The sequence below is a fragment of the Alosa pseudoharengus genome, unplaced genomic scaffold, assembly GCF_046254945.1.
Source record: "Alosa pseudoharengus isolate Yale_2024_CS ecotype anadromous, Long Island Sound unplaced genomic scaffold, YU_APseudo_1.1 YU_APseudo_1.1_scf_10, whole genome shotgun sequence".
Classification (NCBI taxonomy): Eukaryota; Metazoa; Chordata; class Actinopteri; order Clupeiformes; family Clupeidae; genus Alosa; species Alosa pseudoharengus.
Window position 1 is genome coordinate 24,039,513 of NW_027468565.1, and position 23,098 is coordinate 24,062,610.

A 23,098-nucleotide genomic window follows, 5' to 3' on the forward strand; every position below is an offset into this window, starting at 1 on the left:
CAGCAGACGGCTGACAAGGACAAGGACCATTACCAACAGTCAATAAAACCAAAACCAGAAGCCAGACTTTTGGTGATCTTCACTGTTTCTCCTCTATTCATTTCTCAAATATAATTCTGCAACCTAATGACTTGTAGGACCAGTAAGGACCAGATGGGAACGTATGATCCCTCTATGGTTTTATTTGCTTTATAAAATGTATTATCTGTTAAGATTCAAGTCCAGTATGCAAAAATGCTAAATTATTACAGAATGAATTATTACTGAACATCATCTTAACCAAATTCAACCTCTAGAATGGAGAATATAACTTTACAACTTTTTAAACACTGATGAGGACATGGATGAAACTAAAAACAAAAACAAAAAGAAGACCAAAAAGGAACTACAAAAGCTGCTAATAAATATAATTCAAATATAATTCTGCAACCTAATGACCGTAGGACCAGGTGGGGACGTATGATCCCCCTGTTTTTTATTTGTTTTATGAAAAGTCCATAGACAGTAATTTCCTGTGTATTAGCTGTACTGTGTATAAACCGCAGGACAGTGTTTTATGCAAGTTTAAAAAAACAAAACCTTATTAATACCATATTAACTGCCCCCGTGTATTAACCTCATAGCTGAAGAAATTTTGCAAAATCAATGTATAAACCTCGGCTTATAGTTGGGAAATAACGGTAACATTGAAGCTAACCTTTACTTTTACCACATGCTCTTATTGATTGTATGATTGCACTATTTGTGGTATGCAGGCATTGTACAACGGGGGCCCCATATCCAGTATTCACAGAATCATCAAATATCCAGTTTATAACAACAATTAAATTAGATATAGTCACCTACAAATGAAACAGAGGGCGCTTGTTTTATTGAGCAGGTTTTGCATAGAAGCCATAATAAGGCCATATCTGTGTATTATTTGAAAATTTAGGCTATGGTATGTTTATTTTTTCTTCACACAGGATGTTAGTGTGCCGTGGGACATTTTAAGTGTCAAAAGTGTGCCGTGGCACAAAAAAGGTTGAAAAACACTGATATAAACTATTGATGTAAACTGTATTTCTGATTATTTATTCATGACAGCACACATTATGCAGATATTATAGACTACGTGCTGTTAGGCTGTTACGTGCTGCTACATTAGGCTCCAACAGCTCGTTCTACCTCTTTCTGTCTCTTACTGCTTCAGCTGTCAGCAGCACTGGTTGAAGCCTGGAAATATTGTAAACAAATTAGCCGAATGGGCTACCTCATCATAGACCATTCAGTTTCCCCACGTGTGTTTAAGTTTCAAAGTGATACTTTTTCTCCTTGGGACTGGCCTTTTAGAGTCTGGAGAAAGACTTTAACATTTACATGGGGATTGAGATGATAAGAACATAAGAGCACAGAGTCGACTTAAATGCAACAGTTTTGAACACATTTGCGCAGCGTGCTAATGATGCTAACCGGATTTGGGAGCAAATGGCCTTTTGAATGGGAGTGCTAGGGGCACTACTATTTGGATGCATCGAAATCGCTATTTTTATAACACTAAGAATTCAATTCAATTCAATTTCAATTTATTGTGCTTATAGAGCGCCAAAACATTACACATGTATCATGGCGCTTTACAGAGTGTAGACAATCAGAGAAGAAGGCTCAACACAACATGAAACTTATATTGAAGTATCACCAGGGTCTCTACACATGAACTCAAGCATTGAGAACATTGTTTGTGTACACAGAGTTTACTAAAAGAAAGGTTTTGGACTATAGTGGTGGGACATATCGACCCAACCCGGCCCGCGGCTCGGGCAGAGAATCTAAACTCTAGCTCACACACGTATCAGGACAAGCATACTCAGGGGCAGGAGCACAAGATCCTGGCCCCTATGCATAGGCAGTCCTGATGGGCTCCCATGCCCCCCCCCCCCCCCCCCCCTCATGCATATATTCCAGACTTTTCAAGGGCCCTCACTCCCCTTGGGGCCCTAGTAACCACCAGTACTGGTTTTACCGCCAGTCCGCTGCCCCTGAGCATACTAGCAAAACTATTTAACCCTTTCTTTACATCTGCAGCTCATTCATTTGGTTATGAAGTACACAGGCCTCATACTGTCCATTTCCCCTGGATTAAAGTCTGGAGAGTTCCAGCCAGCCTTGAGGATGACTGCAGGTCACTTTGAGGTCTGCTAGTTCCAAAAGACATTTTTACACAGCTGGCAAAGTAACAAGATGACAACCTTTGGATTACACTGCAAACAGTGCTATTTATACAGCTATCTACAGCGGGGGAAATAAGTATTGTCAACATTTTTTTTCAGTAAGTATACTTCCAATGAAGCTATTTGCATGACATTTTCACCAGACATTAGTATTAACTTACGTAATCCACACATATAAAAAAATCCAAACATTAATGTCCATAAGTAGAGTTATGAGTAAAAAAGTGGAATGGCACAGGGAAAAAGTATTGAACACGATAAGAATGGGCGTGTTCAAAAGTATTGAACACGCTTATGGGCAGCCGTGGCCCACTGGTTAGCACTTTGGACTTGTAACCGGAGGGTTGCTGGTTCGAGCCCCGACCAGTGGGCCGCGGCTCAAGTGCCCTTGAGCAAGGCACCTAACCCCTCACTGCTCCCCGAGCGCCGCCATTGTAGCAGGCAGCTCACTGCGCCGGGATTAGTGTGTGCTTCACCTCACTGTGTGTTTACTGTGTGCTGTTTGTGTTTCACTAATTCACCGATTGGGTTAAATGCAGAGACCAAATTTCCCTCATGGGATCAAAAAAGTATATATACTTATACTATACTTATACTTAAGAAAAAGCAGTACACAAAGGCAAGGAATAGCAAGGAATGAGCTGGAATCTAGAAGTAGTTTGAGAGTAATTATCCCTTCTATCTGTGCAAATTAATATTAGATGGGTTAGCACATATTGATGGGCTATAAAAAGGTTTTTTGTTACCAAGGTATAACACAAGAAACATTTCATGATGGGTAAAAGCAAAGAGCTCTCCCAAGACCTTTGCAACCTTATGGAGACCTTTTTACCCCCCCCCCCCCCCCCCAATAAATGCACAAATAGGCTGACACCAAACATAATTTCACTGCATTTCTTACATCCAGTAACTATATGCATGTGACAATAAACTTCCTTGTATCCTTGTAACAACATGGTAACAGTTAAGTTTTAAAGCAATTCTCTCAACAATTTTAGGACAATTTAAAAACGGTAGAGTACAGTAAGAATAAATGCATCAGTGAGTGCTGTTTTTAAACAGTTGAGTGTCAGTTCAAGACGGGTGGTAAGTGCTAGGATCAGCAAGACCTGTTGTAAGTGGTGCTATGAGAGCTGGGTCTTCAGGAGTTTTTTGAAAATGGAGAGGGATGACCCTGCCCTTGTAGGAACTGGCAGTGTGTTCCACCAACGAGGAACAACAGATGAGAAAAGTTTGGATTGGCCTGAGCATATCTGTTGCAATATCTGTGTGCATTCCTACATTAGGTCTATTTCTTTGATAGTCAACATAATTTGCTACCACATAACAAATACCAAATAACAATACAAAAGTTTCTTACAAACGTTCCTGCATACTTCTTAAATGTGCTGCAGTCAGATGGGTGCCCTAAAGACATAACTAGATCTTGAGCATCTATTACCAGTGTTGAATGAGCAGTTTTTGCAGTGATCACTACTGGACATTCCACATTGCTAGACAGCACTTGAGTGAGGATGACTTATTTCCACTTCACAAATACTTCTTGAATTTCCCCTGGGGATCAATAAAGTATCTATCTATCTATCTATAACCATCGCTATCTGCAATAGCTACAGTACAGGGACATTAATCAGTTCATATCTGAGCAACCCTCAAACATGCACACTCTTTTTGCATTGCTGGGATTTGAATGATAGGAAAGAGCACCAGTGAGATGTTTTAACTAGGCAAGCACAGTCACCTTTACAGTAAAAAAAAATACAGTGTAAATCCTCTGTAAAGACTGACAACTGTTCATAATAGTTAGTGACAAAGTACTTTCTACAGAAAAATGAGCAGTCACCTACTATTCTATCAATTTATTATCAAGGAATCTATTTTGCTTCTAAATGTCATACTGAATTTTAGTTATTATTTCAATTTATATTTTAATTTTAGCTTATTTTCATTTGCTACTTGAGGGTCATTGGGGTAATTCCTGTCCTGTCCCACAACATATATGATACATAATAAAGAGTATATTAATGCCTTATTTTTTGCAATTCCTATGATATCTGATGGCAAAACCAAAAAGTATGTGAATTATGCTAATTAGCAAGCTTAAAACTCAAAATTGAGCTTGGTAAACAAAATATTTGAATTCAGCACCCTCAAATTGTGTGAAATAGCCCCTTTACCGACTTTTCCTCAAATTTGCCAACAGGACTTTTTCTGAACGTTTGTTAGCTATCTGCTCTCCCTCTAAAGACAACATCAGCTTTTGAAACTGAGGAATTGTATTGTTTTATGGAAAATATATGGTCATTTTGAATTTGATGTGAAACACATTTCAAAAAAGTTGCGACAGGCTGTTTCACCACTGTTTCACCGCCTCTTCTTTTTACACTTACATCTGGGCACGGAAGAGAGTGTTGGAGAGTAAAAAGTCCCATTCTTGCCCAATACAACCTCAAATCAGAAAAAGTTGGGACGTTGTGTAAAATGTGAATAAAAACAGAATGTAATAATCTGCAAATTTCTTAAACTCATATTTAGTTGCAAAAAAGACAACTGTTGAAAATTACAAATTTGACTATTTCAGGGAAAATATATGTATATGAATTTGATACCAGCAACATGTTTCAAAAAAAGTTTGGGACGAGGGTAAGAAAATGCTGAAAAAGTTGTGTAATGATAAAGAAAACAAAAGGAGGAATGTTTCATAACTAATTAGGGTAACTGGCAACACGATTGGGTATGAAAAAGAGCATCCCAGAGAGGCAGGGTCTTTAAGAAGTCAAGATGTAGGGATATACATTACTCTGTGTAAACCTGTGTGAATCAATGATGAAACAATGTAATTTTAATGCTTCTTACCATGAAATTGTGAAGTATTTGGCGAGTTCATCATCTTCAATACATAATATAATTATAAAAATATTCATAGAATTTAGAGAATTCTTTTCAAACAGGATAGAGCTGAAGAACGATAATGGATGGCCGTGGTTTTTTAGACCTCAGATGGCACTGCATCAAAACCAGACCTGTTTCTGTAAAGAATGGGCTCAGGAAAGCCTCTGATAACCATTGTCTGTGTGCAGTTTGATACTCAATTCAGAAATGCTGGAGTAAACTTTACCATGCAAAGAGGAAATTGTATATAGATACAGAAACACCACCATCTTATCTGGGCCTGAGCTTGTTTTAAATAGACTGAGGTAACGTGGAAAAAGGTCCTGTGGTTAGACCAATCAAAATTTGCAATTATTTTTGGAAATCATGGACTCATCTGGGCTAAAGAGGAGAGGGCCTATCCAAGTATCCAACATATCCAACTTGTTTTAGTGGTCAGTTTGAAGCCCAACATCTATGACGGTGTGGAGGTGCATTAGTGCCTACAGCATGGGCCTCTTGCACATCTGGCAAGGCACAATCAATTCTGAATTATGTATACAGATTTTGAGCAACATATACTGCCATCCAGGCAATGTCTTTTCCAGGGAAGGCCTTGAATATTTTAGGAAAACAATGCCAAAATGAATTCTGCACATATTTAAACAATATTTTTCCATAGTGGAAGTGTCCAGGTGCTCGAATAGCCTGTCTGCAGTCCAGACCTGTCAAATTAGGTGCACCATTAAATGAAAAACATCATTAAGAATACGCCATACTGTTGAGCAACTGCAATCCTATTGGGCAGGAATGAGACGACATTTCATTCTCAAAACTCTAGCAACTGGTCTCCTCAGTTCCTAAACATTTACAAAATGTTGTTAAATGAAAGGATGAAGCAGCACAGAGGTAAACATTCCCTGTCCCAACTTTTTTTTAAACATGTTGCTGGCATCAAATTCAAAATGAACATATATTTTCCATGAAATAGTCAAAATTTTCCTTTTCAAAATTTTATATGTTGTCTATGCCCTTTCTGCTGCTAAATATGGGTTTACGAGACTTGTTGATCACATTCTGTTTTTATTTACATTTTACGTCCCAACTTTTTCTGATTTGGGGTTGTAGGATTTCAGCAGCTCAACAGTCTTCTTATAGTTTTTTGTTCTTCGTTTAATGATGCACCAGACATGACAGGTCTGGACTGTAGGCCATTTTAGGCACTGCACCCCTATACCATCATGCTGGCTTTTGAACTGTGCACTAATTACAAGTTGGACTATCCCTCTCCTCTTTAGCCTGGAGGATGCAAAGTCCATGATTTCCTAAAAGATTGCCAATTTCTGATAGATCTAAACACCAGACAGTTTTAGCTTGGGCCCATATACAATGCAACCGGAAAGTTTTCAGACCCTTTCAATTTTTCCACATTTTGTTATGCTTCAGACTCACCATGGATTCAATGTTTTTTTCTCATCAATCTAGGTATTTGGAGTGTTTTGTACATTTATAAAAACAAAATTAAAGACTGAAATGATTCATTTACATTCAGACCCTTTGTTATGATGCTTGCAATTGAGCTCTGGTGCATCCTACTTCTATCAATGGTCCTTGGGATGCTTCTACAACTTGATTGGAGTCCACCTGTGCCTAAATTAATTCAACCCTTGTCATTCTGTAAGGGTTCTCCCATGTTCACAAAGGAACTTTCTATCTAGGAGATCTAGGAGGACTGTTGGTTGTTCTAAACTTTTCAGTTTGAGAATGACGGAGGCTACCATGCTCTTGGGCATTTTCAATGCTGCAGAAATGTTCTTGTATCCTTCCCCAGCTCTGACCATGTCCATTCTCTCTATTATTCATAAGAAATGAAGGTCTCTTGTGTGGTCAATGACAAGATCTCAACACCAACACATTTTGGACTATACAGGAAGTCAAAGGCTGGCACACACACCCCCATTCTCATCAACGGGACTGAGGTGGAGCGTGTCACCATAGCTTCAAGTTTCCATGGACCAAGAACTACTTGACAGGGGCAACAAGGAGGTGGCACTACCCTATCCCACCCATAGCATTCTATTTATTTATTTATATTACAAATGTACTGTAACTACACTTATACATACCTATTCTATTGTTCCTAATGTTAAAGCTATCATACTGTAGACTATGCTCCTTAGTCAACTGTACTGTGTATACTGTTAATACTGCACATACACTTTTTTACTACTCTTATAATGTTACTGTTAATACACGGCACATACTTGTATACTGTACACATCTGTCTTCATTGTCCATACTGCATATCCATATTTATTCTGCTCGTATAATGTTACTGTTAATAAACTGCACATATCCCTACTGTGAACCATGTCACTTGTCTAACTGTATACTATACTGTCCACACTGCACTACTTCACATTGCACTTTTCTGCTTTTTTGCACATCTGGTTAGACGCTGACTACATTTCGTTGTCTCTGTACTGGTACTCTGCACAATGACAATAAAGTTAAATCTAATCTAATGTAATCTCATATAATTTAAATCTAATATAGATCTTTATCTATACAGTCATAGGGCGCAGCCGACTGAATTTAATTCAGACTCCCTCAACCCTGAAGACAATAGGGTCAACTTCTTCATGACCTGACTCTTTAAAAAGATTAAAGTTTCAATATAGGTGTATTTAATGTGTCCTAATGCAGATGGATCTCATTATATATATATATATATATATATATTTCTCTTTTTCTTAAAAGCTATCATACTGTACCTTAGTCAACTGTACTGTGTATACTATTAATACTGCACATACACTTTTTTACTACTCTTATAATGTTACTGTTAATACACGGCACATACCTGTATACTGTACACATCTGTCTTTACTGTCCATACTGCATATTTATTCTGCTCTTACTATGTTACTTGATATTTCTTTTTATTTTTTTACAGGAGCTAAGCAGGAGCAGCTTTTCCCTGATTTGGAAACATGCAGGCATGGACCTGCTCAAACCTCCATCCAGCATCCCTGCAGTGTCTGTTGGAGAGACTTCTATGTGTTGTACATCTTCTGCTCAAAACAATGACAAACATACTGTCAGGCCTTTATAAGCCTACTATCAAGAACGATTTGATAGTCTATAGGCCAAATGTTAGTCTAAATCATATTAACTGTTTGTCAAAGTATGTTATTTGTTCTTATTTAGTGTAGGCTAAAGTATATGAACAATAAAAAGGGTCATGGCATGAAAAAAAATCTTTGTTTTCAAAAAAGGCAAATTCATTCAAAGGAACAAAAATGATTGGAATAAATATTTATGCCCGTTATGACTGCCTCTATAAACTGTGACAGATGTGTTTAATGTAGCCATGCTCCGCAATATAGAAAATGAAACTGCTTTATGTGAAAGGTTTTAAATTATCACTGCAAGTCTAGCGTCTAGAACGGCAACGTGTAGGCTACCTCTACTATCCCGTCCACATCCACCCGCATGCTTCTTACAGGCAAGGCAGACTGGTGGGTAATTAATATAATTCTATAGGCCAGTGGTAATGACGACACATTTATATGCGATCAGTTATTCATTATTTATTTAACAGTCTCTTGCACGTGCATTCCTTCTCACATTAAGTTCCTCAGTTGTCTACAGCGTAATGGCGTAGCGGCTACTCGTGGAAAAAACGGTGCCCCGCCACTCTCTGAAGTGAGGCAGGCAGCCATCTCCCACTCGCTCTACAGACGGAGAAGCCTATACTGATGTTCTGCATCAGAACATGAGCTCTAGCCTACATAATGTTTCTCAGCGGGGTAAACTTAACGTTATTTCTCATCCCATCAAATTAAAAGAAACGTAAAAAATGGGTTATTAGGCAACGGAAGCGCGGAATGTGCTCCCATCCTTTTCATATGTTATGGCTTTAGTTAGAGAAAATACGAATTGCGGGGAGAGACAAAGTGGTTGAATCGATGGATTGCCTTGCGGACGTACTTCTTGAGTTGCACTGAGTTCGCATTCTACTTCTCTCCAGATGAGTTTCACCGAGTTTACATCCGGGTTTTTTCCCTAGGCAATGGAAGGCGTAGTACCACTGTTCCTTAGGCAAAGTGAAATAAATTCGCCGCACCGTCACAAAAAAGTAGTTCTGTTGTAAAACATATTTTCTTTCTGTTCTCAAAGTCGGCTTTCAACACATACACTCACTTTCACACGCATTGTGTTAGTTTATAGTTGAATGGACGTGTTATGAGGATAAAATACTCTTTTTACACTACAGTTTTCTTACCCCCCTTCCTCTCCCTCTTCCTGCGCGCATTGATCATTTTTGTGCTGTGGCTGTGGTGAATGAGATTGAAGAAGAGTTCTTGTTTTGTATCTCAGTTTCTCTCTTTTTTTACACAAATTCAATTTAAACAAATTAAGAAATAAAACAGACAAACTGGACGATATCCAATGTAGGCTTATGAAATAGTTAGGGTAGTAATTGTACCGGGTATCCTGTACCGATTTGGGGTGTTTGAAAATATTTATTTAAATAATTTGTGAGGAGAGAAGGACTACTGCTCAAGTGAGTAGAGGAGGGTAAGTGCACCTTGGGATCTTTTTTTATTATTATAAGAACTTTTATCTCCATTGTTTCGAAACTTTGATCGTTAACAGACACTATAGCGTTTATTCATTTAAGGCATCGTAGTCGCAAGGAGGACAAAACCGGCTGATGGCTACAGTTTTTGTTCATTTATCGTTATTCTAGGAGTTGAGTGGTATTTCTAAGTGCAATGGTTATTGGAGGACAGCGAGCGTAGAGCAAAGGGGCCGATTCTAACTTGCCACCATCAGCTTCATGTACGTGATCATGATGATCCGTAAGCTAAGAAATTCAGCGTTGCGGCTTTACATGAGTGTAGAGGTTGTTGTGATGGAGTGCAACGGGTGTTCTTATCTTTTGCTAGCTCGAGAGCTAGCTTTAGTAACAGTTACCAGTAACAGTTTTCTGTGCGGCTTCAATAGGCTGTAGCCTGCTAACTGACAATATTAGCAAGCTAGCTGGCTAGCTGTTTCTGGTTAGCTCACTGGCTAGAACCAGCGAGGTAATATTAGCTTACTAAAAGCTTGTAAGGTTGCTCGGAAAGCTGGCTAACGTTAGTTATCACTACTAACCCTGGGTATGGAGTTATACAGTTATCCGGATTCCATAAATGAACTTCGTGGTGACGCTATCACGCTGTATTCTGGTTTGTTTCTATAATCTTAAAGAACACATTTTCAGTCTTTTCAGACGTTCATCAATTCTTCATCCACTTCTGATTTTTTGCTACCAGCTAGGGGGACGTAACATTAGCTAGCTTGCACCAACAACTAGCGAGAGTAGCTATGGAACCTGCAGATTCTCATAGAGCGAAGCAAACGTGCGCCAGCTACATAGCTAAGAAGTAACGTTAGGTGTGCGGAGGTTTAGCTTGGTCTGTTACTTAAAAGTTGAGTACGTAGGAATATCAGTTTGATTACATTTCATATGTATCCAAATGTTTAGAGAAATCAACAGCATATCAAGGTTTACGGTATTGTCACAGATTTTTGGCACACAAGGCCTATCAAGTGAACTTTTCCCTATCATATCCTTGCAACGCTGCCATACTCACTCAGGATAAAATTATGTTAGAATCTCACTAACATGAAATTATTTGTTTGAGACGATAACTATCGTTACTTTCGAATAGTTCTTCGTTTGTCACCCCACGGAAGAAGTTTTGCTTTTATGATGCAGGTTAAAAAAAAATTGCACTTGACTGGGGAGGAATTTAGACCACCCTTACATTTCGGACGCGCCCATTGTTTTTCGGTCCTACCTGTTACTTGGATCCAACAACCAGTTATGGTGCCATCTAACTCAATCGATGGTCCAGACCAGCATAGGAAGACATTAAATGCTCTTTGGTTGCCTTGGTATTGACACCGTCCCTAGTTTACCTCGGAAGGGGCTGTTTACAGATAGCGACCAACCCAAACTCGTCTGTCTAAGAAAAAAATATTTAGTTCTGGAAAGTCTGTTTGTGAAGGCCTCATTGTTGCTTCAGTTATTACTAAAGCACATTATTAGATTTATGTGCTCGGAAAAATAGTCAAATGCCAAAAACTGGTTAAACAACTGGGTTTAAATATATACTATGCAGAAGAGTTGTACCATTAGACAGATTTATGTCAGATTTTCCCGTAAAAATACTGTGGTGTTTTTAGGGGCACCTGGAACTAGCTCCTAGGTATTATTCAGATAATACTCTGCTATGATCTAGCCCAGGCCTTTTCCAGATTACCATTTGAAATGTAGCCTATGAAGAAATGGCCCCTGTACTCTCTCTCTCTCACCCTCCCTCCCTCTTTTTGTATTTTTCACAGTATTGCACTGACCTAAATGTGCTCACAGATCATGAGTGGCATTGCTGAGCAACTGACATTTAAGTTATGGGTAGCAATGTCCAACAAACTTGTATGTTATTTGTGGCATTTTTGAACACACTGTTAACTGAGTGTCCTGCTAAGATCCCTTTTCTGTGCTAATGTTTCGGATGCCTCTTTTCTGTAATGAAAATGAAAGATGAGTGCAGACTGACCATACCCACTGCCCATGCCTGGGCCGCAGATGCCATGGCACTTACAGGGTGTCTGCTTAGGAGGTGTCAGGAGGGTTAGTGTTGGGGTGCAGAACATTAAGAGGTTGGCTGTATCATTGGCTACAGAGTTAGGGTGCAGAACATTAAAGGTGCTCTAAGCGATGCCACGTGTTTTTTAGGCTGAAACATTTTATGTCACTTACTGCAAACCACCTAACCAACCGCTAGTGTCCTGAATACACTGTAAAAAAACGCCATCTCTGTAGACAGCCCAGGCTCCAAAAACGGCAACAAAAACAACCTGGGCAAACCTAGCCCATAAAAGCATAACAAACTGTTCCAGCAAATCACAGACGAGATGTGCGTTTAGGAGAATTTCAATTGCACGGGAGCAACACGGGAGGGAGGGGGAGGAAGTAGCGCGCTAGCTCTCTGTTTTGTTTGAAAGTCAACAGAAGTGACGTTACCCAGCATCGCTTAGAGCACCTTAAGATTTAGGCTGTATCATTGGCTACAGGGTTAGGGTGCAGACCCTCAGAGGGTTAGGCTGTGTCAGAGGGCTAACATCCATCTGAGACAAATCTTATTCCAGTTGTCTGAATTAGTTTGATGAGCTTAATCAGAAGCATCTGACTTATGTAATGTGGAGACAAGCCACCTAACTGTAGTCCAACTGCAGCTCACTGGAGGAGGCATTATCTAGAGCCTGACAAACTAACGTAATGCCATTCAAAGCTGTATTTTCTTCCCATGCGAGTTGGGTTTTAAAAGTACAGTTTGCGATTCAGATGAAAGTTTGTCGATATTTGAGCTCAACACCAAATCAAATTCCATCCCTTCCTCTCTTACTCCTGAACCTTATACAACAGTTGATTGGTTCGTTAAAAGTACGGTTTGGTCCGAGCCACTGTGTTTGTTTGTCATGTACATAGCAGGACTGTATCTACGAGTTAGCACACACACACTTAGATGAGTTAGCACACAGAATGCAAGATGAGCTTTAGAACACAGACAGCAAGATGAGCTTTAGAACACAGACAGCAAGATTAGCTTTAGAACACAGACAGCAAGGTGAGATTTAGGGGGGTGGTGTTGGGCAGGTGGCATTTAGGGTGGGATAGTGTTGGGCAGGTGGCATTTAGGGTGGGATAGTGTTGGACAGGTGGCATTAAGGGTGGGATGATTTTGGGCAGGTGGGATAGTGTTGGACAGGTGGCATTAAGGGTGGGATGATTTTGGGCAGGTGGGATAGTGTTGGACAGGTGGCATTAAGGGTGGGATGATTTTGGGCAGGTGGGATAGTGTTGGGCAGGTGGGATTTAGGGTGGGATGGTGTTGGGCAGGTGGTGTTTAGGGTGGGATATTGTTGGGCAGGTGGCATTTATGGTGGGATGATTTTGGGCAGATGGGATGGTGTTGGGCAGGTGGCATTTAGGGTGGGATGGTGTTGGGCAGGTGGCATTTAGGGTGGGATGGTGTTGGGCAGGTGGGATAGTGTTGGGCAGGTGGCCTTTAGGGTGGGATGGTGTTGGGCAGGTGGCATTTAGGGTGGGATAGTGTTGGGCAGGTGGCATTTAGGGTGGGATGGTGTTGGGCAGGTGGGATAGTGTTGGGCAGGTGGCCTTTAGGGTGGGATGGTGTTGGGCAGGTGGCATTTAGGGTGGGATAGTGTTGGGCAGGTGGCATTTAGGGTGGGATGGTGTTGGGCAGGTGGCATTTAGGGTGGGATGATGTTGGGCAGGTGGCATGGTGTTGGGCAGGTGGGATGGGGGATGTGTCCAGTTGAGCTGTGTCCTGTCTAGGACTGGCCGGTGCGGGAGAGTGTGAGTTCTGAGTTGTATAGCCACCCCAGTGTGTTATTGTGTGTGTGTGTGTGTCTGGTAGATTTCTTGCAGTCTAACACACTGTTGTGTGTGTGGGTAGACCTGGGTTCCCATGGTCCTGAAAATACTGAAAATGTCATAGAAATTCTGGAATCTCATTTTTCCATTCCAGGAAGTCCTGAAACTATGTAAATTCACTGAAAGTTTAGGAGAAGTCATGACATTTAATTTTGTGACCTGTCTAGGTGTAATGTGCGTATGCTTGCTTGCTTGCCATTTTTATGTGCGTGTGAGTGTGTTTGTGTGTGTGTGTGTGTGTGTGTTCGTTCATGCGTGCGTTTGTGTGTGTGTAGCTGATATCGCCCCGACGCCCCCCATGATCGGAATTCAGATCGAAATTTAATGCAGTTTTGAACCTGTCAGCCAAAGATACCTGTGATTACAACGCCTGGTTTTTGCCTTTTCATTTTTAACTAGCTGTGGCTACACCTCAAATGAGTGGATATGGGATGTGTTGACTTGGCCCCTGGAGACCAATATACCAAAATAATTTGGTCATCCTCGGCCCTACAGTTCTTGAGATATTCACAGAAAACTATGTCCGACCTACCCTCTTTTCGGGGCACCCGTTGCAGCGGGTGGGCAACGGATTAAAACGAAGAACAATGGTTCCGTGCCATCTTCGTGGGGCTACATTGCCCACCAAGTTCTGTGCAGCCCGGTCTTTAAGTGTCCCGGGAATCATTGACACGTTGATAAGAGTGTTTTCACTTGTAGCATGTGAGGTTTAATTAGGCACAATACAGTATGTACTCTGAAGGATGAAAGTGTGTGCACTTGTAGCATGTGAGGTTTGATTAGGCCCAATCTGTACTATAAAGAATAAATTGTGCGCTTGTAGCATTTGAAGGATCATGGAGATGTCATTTTAGGTCATAAAAAAGCAAGGATGAGTTTTGAAATGTTGAATGAAATGAAAAGGAGTGTGAACCCTGACTGCAGTCCAGTATTTTAGCTCAACACTGTGTGTGTGTGTTGGTGTCCCAGTCCCAGTCTGATGGCTGCTAATGTGTTTGCTGTTTTGCAGGGAGCTGGAGAGAGAAGCCCACGCACTTGGCAAAGTGGTGAGTCCTGTGATGGCCTCTACTAAAGCTGTGCTCTCGGCCAGGTGTGATGGCCTCTGTTGTAGCTGTGCTCTCGGCCAGGTGTGATGGCCTCTACTAAAGCTGTGCTCTAGGCCAGGTGTGATGGCCTCTATAGGTGTGCTCTCGGCCAGGTGTGATGGCCTCTGTTGTAGCTGTGCTCTCGACCAGGGGGGTATTCCATCAACCTCCCTAATGAAGGCGGCGCTTAACAGAAATGGCCTGGCTTGAACTAGCGTAGACTTTCACTTAAGGGCTGAAGCCGTTCCATTAACTCAAGCTAGCGGCATCTTGGCCTCGTTTATTCAAGCGAGGTTTAGGTCAGCTTCATCTCTGCTCGTGCACGAGGTAGAACATAGGGATGTAACGATTACCGGTATAATGATAAACCGTGATAAAAATGTTGACTATAACAATTACCGTTTTCTTTTGAAATATCATAATTATCACGGTAGATTACCACGGTGTTGAAACCGTGTGTTTAATCCTTCCCAGCTTCATCCAGCCTGCTTTTGACATACAGTAGGCCTGGTACAATGAAGCAAAATTGGTACCCTACTGATTCTGTTGTCTAATTGATGGTTTTAACTGCTATTTGGATTAGGCTACAACTGATTTTAAAAGGCGGAACATTTTCACGCAAAACTTGCACTGTATCATTTAGCCACTCTGTCTTTTTATGTTCGCGTCCACATTAAATCCATTCCACTCACGTTATCAGAAGAACACAGTAGCCTAAAGTTTTATTTCGAACACTTAATTTGGTCTCACTTAATTGAAAATTTAAACTTAATTTCACGGCGGCCACGTCGTTGCCCCTTGCGTTGGCCGTGATGTCCCTTTGAAAATCAGAGGTTTACAGGCCACGGTGGCCTTGGTGCCCTTCTTGCAATATTCTGCTTTGCGTCCTACTAATAGCGATTTTTATTTAGCCTATGGCCTGTAAAAATATTTACAGCGTAAATTAATTTAGTCTTTTACGCAGTGGAGAAAGTGACAGCGCAAGAAAGAAAGTGCGTCTAAATTCACCCATTCTTCTCAGTTGAACTACTCGCGAAGTAGCCTACTCATCACACATACATCACAAGTAGGCCTATCACATGAAAGAGCTTTTTTTCAGCTTTTCAACGAAGTTAGCCGCGAATTGCTGTGGTGAACGGTTCGCGAGAAAAGTCAATAATATAATTCAATTTAATCATAAATTCTACTGAAGGTTTTGCGTCCATCTCCTTACCCATTCCTCTCGGTGCAATACTTCACGAACCTTTCGTTTAACACATGACAAACCATATATCAGAATAAACAGCAGACCTTACCGAACACAAAGGTGTAAAGCAGTCACCTGTACAGTTAGCCGTTCCAGAGTAATCCAGTTTTGAATTTGCAGTAAATTTCGACATGCATGGCTGTCTCCAAATTTGGGCTTTAAGTTTTACAATGTGTTTAAATTGTTCCACATGATTTCATAACGGGCCAAATACAAAATAAATGTTACAAATATCGCCTAGATATCGGTAAATCAGAGGACAGCTGACTAAGAGTTTGTGAAAGTAGATCACAAAATGCTAAGCATGCATCTAGGCTATTTGAGTTTCTTAAAGCTGAACTGTGCTTAAATTGAATACATGATTTCATAACAGGCCAAATATAAAATAAATGTTAAATATAGCCTAGATATCTGTAAATATTAGATGATCAGATGATTTGCAGGTCTATGTAATATGTCATGTTTCATGTTTTTGTAATGTTTCATACAGTGATGCAGGTCTACTGCAGTGAATAGGCTATACAACTTTGATCATTTTTATAGCCTACTACTGTATAGTTAACTTTGGCCTTGGTGCCCTAACATGTGGCCTTTGTGCCCTCCACCAAATATTCCCAACTGAAGAATGGTGAAATTCCAAGCCTGGTCTCACTCATTGGATCCAAATAACAGTAATAGCAACCTCCAAGTAATGTTAGAGTAAGTTAAGATATAAGCACAGCTAGGGATGTAATGATTACAGGTATAATGGTAAACCGTGATAAAAATGTTGACGATAATAATTACCGTTTTCTTTTCAAATATCATAATTATCACGGTTGATTACCGCGGTGTGGAAACCGTGTGTTTAATCCTTTCCAGCTTCATCCGAGCCTGCATTTGACATACAGTAGCCCTGGTACAATGAAACAAAACTGGTACCCTACTGATTCTCTTGTCTAATTGATGGTTTTAACTGAGATTCGGATTAGCCTACACCTGATTTTAAAAAGCGGAACATTTTCACCGCAAAATGTGCACTGTATCATGTAGCCACTCTGCTTTTTTTTTATGTTCACATCCACATTAAATCCATTCCACTCACGTTATCAGGAGAATACAGTAGCCTAAAGTTTTATTTCGAACGCTTACTTTGGTCTCACTCATTGGATCCAAATAACAGAAATGGCAAACTCCAAGTTATGGTAGGGTGTTAAGCTATAAGCACATACTGTATCCAATTAAACATGAAGAAAAAAGACTTTTTGAAACTATTTCAGCTTGTGTAGCCCTATCAGTGCTTTCTGAACATATTGAACACACAGAAATACCGTGATATTACCGAAAACCGTGATCATTTTGGTCACTATAACCGTGAGGTTACATTTTCATACCGTTACATCCCTAAGCACAGCCAATTAAACATGAAAAACTGAACGGGACACTTTTTGAAACTATTTCAGCTTGTGTAGGCCTATCAGTGCTTTCTGAACATATTGAACACACTTTTAAAAATACAGTGATGATACCGAAAACCGTGATAATTTTGGTCACTATAACCGTGAGGTTAAATTTTCATACCGTTACATCCCTAGTAGAACAGTAGACCAAAACAGTAGATTGACGAAAAGAGGATATATGTCGTAAAATTAAGACAATACTAGACGATTTCTGTTCGATTTGGCAAGCGCCATCTACAGGATTTTCATCAAAAGTCATCAAATTTAACATCGAGAGAAAAAAATAGATTGCCTACAGAAATTGGAGAATAATGAAAGCATACATTTAAAACAACAATGCTAATGGTTTGAAATCAATCGCGAGTTTGATTGGCTTCACTCTTGAACACATAGACTATACAGTCTATGCTTGAACAAAACAAGTGAATGAATAAATAGTATCAACTCAAAAACAACTTTGGCATATATTCAAAACTATCTATAGCCTACGTTTTTAGATTAAAAGAGTTCACTTCAAATTATTGTGTAGGTGGTCATAAAATAAATTAGTATCAACATTATAGCTTATTGTCTCCCATAAGTCCAAAAGTGTTTGAAATATAATTATCTGAAATGCAATGGCTTTCAATTTGTCATTTACGCCAAGTATTTAATCTGTGTAGCACACAGTTGATTTGACATTCATGAACAATCGTATACACATGAAGCAGTTTTAATTATTAGCTGCCTATAGGCCTACAGGCTACAGAATTATCCTTTGGCTTGCATCAGATATAATATAGCCCACTGGCAAAGCATATTACTGTCACTGAACAGCCTACCAAATGTGCATGACCCTTTATCAACAGTAGACATATGTCTTTCATTAACGAGTATAACTAAAAATGGCATTATCAAGGTGATAAGCTATGTAGCCTTAATACTTCGTATGGGAAGCGAACCTGTGAACACGCAAGAATGTAATTGCTGTGGTAAGCCGTCTCGCTGCACGTTACACCACCACCGAACGTAAATGACGCAGAGTAGCAAGATTCCTAGAACCACACGCATGTGAAGTTAAAACATTTTAAGTCGCATAATCTTCATAAATTCTTTGGAGCTAGTGAATGTGTAAATCCATGCTTGGTGACACTGTCGGAAAAAACATGTCTAGGCCTGTGACGAAAGCACAGGTCGACGGAACCATTTTTTTGGACTCGTTTTCCGACTGATTGGTTTTTTTGCCACACAGCTTAATTTAGCTTGAAAGTTAACCTGATACGGAGCAGGTTAGTTCTGTGGCATAAATTCCCATAGTTACCAAGCTGGGATTCATCTCCCATAACCTCATTAATGGAACGGAATTCTCACTAAAATTAGCGAGACTTATTGAAATAAGCCAGGTTTGGCCTTTAGCGAGGTTGATGGAATACCCCCCAGGTGTGATGGCCTCTGTTGTAGCAGTGCTCTCAGCCAGGTGTGATTGCCTGTATTGCACACACTTGTGCTCTTGGCTGATAGCCTCTGTTGTACATTGTACTCTGAGCCAGGTGTGATCGCCTCTGTTGTACTTTGTGCTCTAGGCCAGGTGTGATGGCCTCTATTGTAGGTGTGCTCTAGGCCAGGTGTGATGGCCTCTATTGTAGGTGTGCTCTCGGCCAGGTGTGATGGCCTCTATTGTAGCTGTGCTCTAGGCCAGGTGTGATGGCCTCTATTGTAGCTGTGCTCTAGGCCAGGTGTGATGGCCTCTGTTGTAGCTGTGCTCTCTCTTTTTCTGAGGGGAGGTGCAGGGTCTGCCTTCCTGTTCCTCATACGGCCAAATGCTTCCCTTATCACAGCCACCATTCACCAAAGACGCCTTAGTGTCTGTTTTGAGACTAATGTAGCATTTGGGAAGCAGCAGCATAACCTGAAATCATTTAATTTGGGAAAAACATTGAGAGACTGGATTGCTAATCATCTTGACACAAAATAACTGTTTAAAAGCCTTGCTCTTTATAAACGCCAGTCTTGTGTGAGCAGTTTGAACAGCAATTTGAAAGCAATAGGTTGACTGAATCGGCTTTGTTCTAACGCAGCTAGTTAAGTCGAAACGGAATTCACAAAAGCTCAATCTTGGCTGGGTTGACTACTGCAGTGGCCAGTTCAGGTACAGTATCATCCTAAAAAGACCATCAAACAGCAGCAGATGGTACAACATGCAGCTGCTGGAATTCTTACTAAATGAAAAGGAATTGACCACATCACTCCAACACTTTAAACTGGCTTCCAGTAAGTCATAGAAATGACTTTAAAGCTCTACTGTTGGTTTCATAAATCACTAAAAAGGACGGCACCTCTCAGTCCTATTTCAGCATCCCACACCTGCTGGGCCTCAGATCACTGAAGAAACATGGGTTGCTAATATACTGCCATACTAACATGCTGAAGTGACTTACAATGCTAGCTGCTGTGCGGTTTAGCTCTGGAGCCAACTTCTGGATGACATCAAAGGCCCCCGCTGCAGCTAGTTTCAGATCTCTTCTCAGATGCTTTCTTTGCAAGATCAAATGCACTTGATGAACTTTTTATAACAAGATTTTATGTTCTTCAAGCTTCTCTGTTAATCTTTCATGACTCATATTCTTAAAGTAATCTCAGGTAAATTCTTTTGTGAACTTTACCTTTTCTCTGTTGTCTGCTCCTTTGTAAAAGAGGAGATACTGAATGTACATGAAGATGTACACTTGCTCCATGTGTTTACAGCGGTGGCATTTGTGCTTATATATGATGTCTGATGCATGACACATTCAAGTGCCTGATCTTAGCTACTGTCTGTAATGTTTTATTTATTGGAATACAGTGGGCATTTAAATATGACTATACAACATTGACCAACTAAGTGCGAAAGACTTTTAAAGTCGAGTCATCTTTGCAAAACCAACACATAGGCCTCCTGTTCTGATCATCTACAGTAAAATATGGTGGGGATTTTTAGAAGTCACACACAAAGGTCAGGTCAAGGTCAGGGTTTGAGGTTCTTTGGTTTTGTCCCACCTACCTGCCCCCTGTAGCTGATGGACTGGGAACTCGTTGTGTTGTCTCCACTCCCTGTGTGCTCAAACGTCCCACCGCACCGCATCACTCTGAGTGCAATCTAATGAGTTGATGGGTCATATTCAAATTAAGAGACCACTGCAAATTTGAATATGACAGTCAACTCATTCGAATGTCACTCAGCAACCGTAGGATGACATCAGAAAAATGTGCAGTGGTCTCTTAATTTTTTCAGAGCTGTATATTTATAATATGTTTGCTTTAAGTGTGGCCATCACCGGCAGCCCTAGGTACAAACTGTACCGTGGTATAGTTCTCCTGGGTTCTACAGGCGAGTGGGCCTGTGGTGTAGTTCTTCTGGGTTCTAAAGACGAGTGGGCCCATGGTGTAGTTTTCCTGGGTTCTACAGACGAGTGGGCCCATAGTGTAGTTCTCCTGGGTTCTACAGACGAGTGGGCCTGTGGTGTAGTTTTCCTGGGCTCTACATACTAGTGGACCTGTGATGTAGTTCTCCTGGCTCCTAATTCAGTTCCAGCTGCTGATCTCTCTCTTCTCTACTCTATCCTCTCCTCTCTCCACAGGCTGACCGTATTCTTGGACTCTCAGACCAGCTGAGTGGATCAATGATGGAATTACAAACTTTACAGGAGGCGTTGAAAGTGGAAATACAAGTTCACCAGGTGGGGAGGAGTCCATTTTTCACTTGAGCTTTCTCTCACACCATTGCTGTGTTGGAGTCCTCAAACCTTTTCTCACACCATTTCAGTGTTGGATTCCTCTTACCTGTTACTGTATGACCATGTTATTAATCCCCCGTAGATATGTTAACATTATTCTTTGAAATAGACTATTAAGGCCATGTTAGGCCACTTTTTGAGGTATGTTCATATGAACAACTACTCAGTGTCATCTTCAAATTCATTTTGATGGTATATATTCCTGCGAAGGACAGGTGAGTACACAGCATTATTCCCACTAGCGTCCAGGTAAACAGAGTCATTCCCACTAACGTCCAGGTAAACGCAGCATGATTCCCACTAGCGTCCAGGTAAACACATCGTCATTCCCACTAGCGTCCAGGTAAAAGCAGCATTATTCCCACTAGCGTCCAGGTAAACACATCGTCATTCCCACTAGCGTCCAGGTAAACGCAGCGCCATTCCCACTAGCATCCAGGTAAACGCAGCGCCATTCCCACTAGCATCCAGGTTATGCACTGCATAGTTTTGTTGTTGGTCAGAAGATTTAAGAAACTTTTCTCAGCACAAGATCACCAACAATATTGACCAAAGACTCCAGTTAGCATGTTGGTTCTTCATACCCTGATACCCCACAGAGAGGGCATCTATACTCTGATATCCAAATGGAGTATGAGAATGGAAATACCCTCTGTGTGGTATCAACTGAGCCAGCCATCATAGGGCATGTGGACGCAGTGGATATAACAGTTTTTAAATTCCTCCAAGCTTCTGTTAAATGCATCAAAGAATCTGATGTGTGTTAGATGGCCTTATGTCCCTCATATCTAATGTGAGGCAGGTGATTTAATATTGAGCTCTCTGTGTGGGACAGGTGCACTTGACTGCAGTTCAGTTGTTGGCCTGCAGATGTCACTGTTTCAGCTGTAATGTTTGTTGACTTGGACTCAGCATTGAACTTTATCAATTTCAGAGGAGGTGAAAATGAATGTGTCTAATGTACCAATGGGTCTGTTTCAGTGTCTTAACATGTTAATTCTCCATTTTCCCCTCATAGAAACTGGTTGCTCAGATGAAACAAGATCCTCAGGTAATGATTAAAGTGTCTACAGTAGTAGTTAGAATGGCAAATGTTTTCACACCAAACTATTAACTGACTCATTCATCATGTTCATTCATACAATTATGATACTTTACACAGTGAATGCCAGAATGCATAGTTGTTGAATTTCCGTTCATCCTGATGCTATTTTACAATAAAAAGTGAGGTGTGAATATGTTTGTGTGACCATTTACGTTCACCCTTATGGTATTTTACAATAAAAAAGTGAGGTGTGAATATGTGTGTGTGACCGTGCTACTGTGTTTGCTATTCAGAATGCCGATTTGAAGAAACAACTCCATGAACTCCAGGCCAAGATAACCGCTCTGAGTGAGAAACAGGTGAGTCTGACCGAGAAACTGGTGAGCTCTGCTCTGAGTGAGAAACAGCTGAGAACAACTGAGAAACTGATAGAGAGCTTCTGTGAGAAACAGGTGAGTCTGAGAGAGAAACAGGTGAGTGAGTGAGAAACAGGTCAATCTGAGAGAGAGAGACGGGTGACTGAGAAGCAGGTGAGAAATACTGATAGAGAACTTCTGTGAGGGGAACTTCAGACCCGTTAGACTCTGCTGAAAGTCTTCACACTAGGTCAGTGTAGGAGTCTGCACATGAGCTAGTTCTGTGGAAAACCTCATTCAAATAAGCCTCATGCAAATGCTGTTGCTATGGTGACTAACGTGTCACTTTTTAAACTCTGCAGAGCTGTATAGGTCCTGTTGAGTAACATGCTTCTTATTACACTACAGAGCTGTATGGGTCCTGTTGAGTAACATGCTTCTTTTACATTACATTACATTACATTACATTTGGCTAATGCTTTTTTAGCCAAAGCGACTAACAACATGGTAAACAGTTTAAGTTTTAGAGCAACTCTCAAAAAATTTTTTGGACAATTTAAAAAAAACATTAGAGTACAG

At 40.6% G+C, this 23,098-nt stretch overlaps 1 protein-coding gene across 5 annotated transcripts in view; it reads left to right on the forward strand.

The window, feature by feature from the left end:
* Positions 1–9,412: 9,412 nt before the first annotated feature.
* The window catches only part of phf21ab (PHD finger protein 21Ab), a 29,119-nt gene continuing 15,433 nt past the window's right edge, over positions 9,413–23,098 (forward strand). For 3 of the 5 annotated variants that reach the window (XM_076268080.1, XM_076268108.1, XM_076268101.1), the window contains exons 1-5: positions 9,413–9,665; positions 14,606–14,642; positions 20,963–21,061; positions 22,137–22,169; positions 22,457–22,522. In XM_076268080.1, the coding sequence (XP_076124195.1) occupies positions 21,005–21,061; positions 22,137–22,169; positions 22,457–22,522 (156 nt within the window). In that variant the 5' untranslated portion in view covers positions 9,413–9,665; positions 14,606–14,642; positions 20,963–21,004. Of the gene's footprint in view, positions 9,666–14,605; positions 14,687–20,962; positions 21,062–22,136; positions 22,170–22,456; positions 22,523–23,098 lie in introns of all 5 variants that reach the window. The other 2 variants (XM_076268094.1, XM_076268090.1) reach the window with 2 other exon arrangements.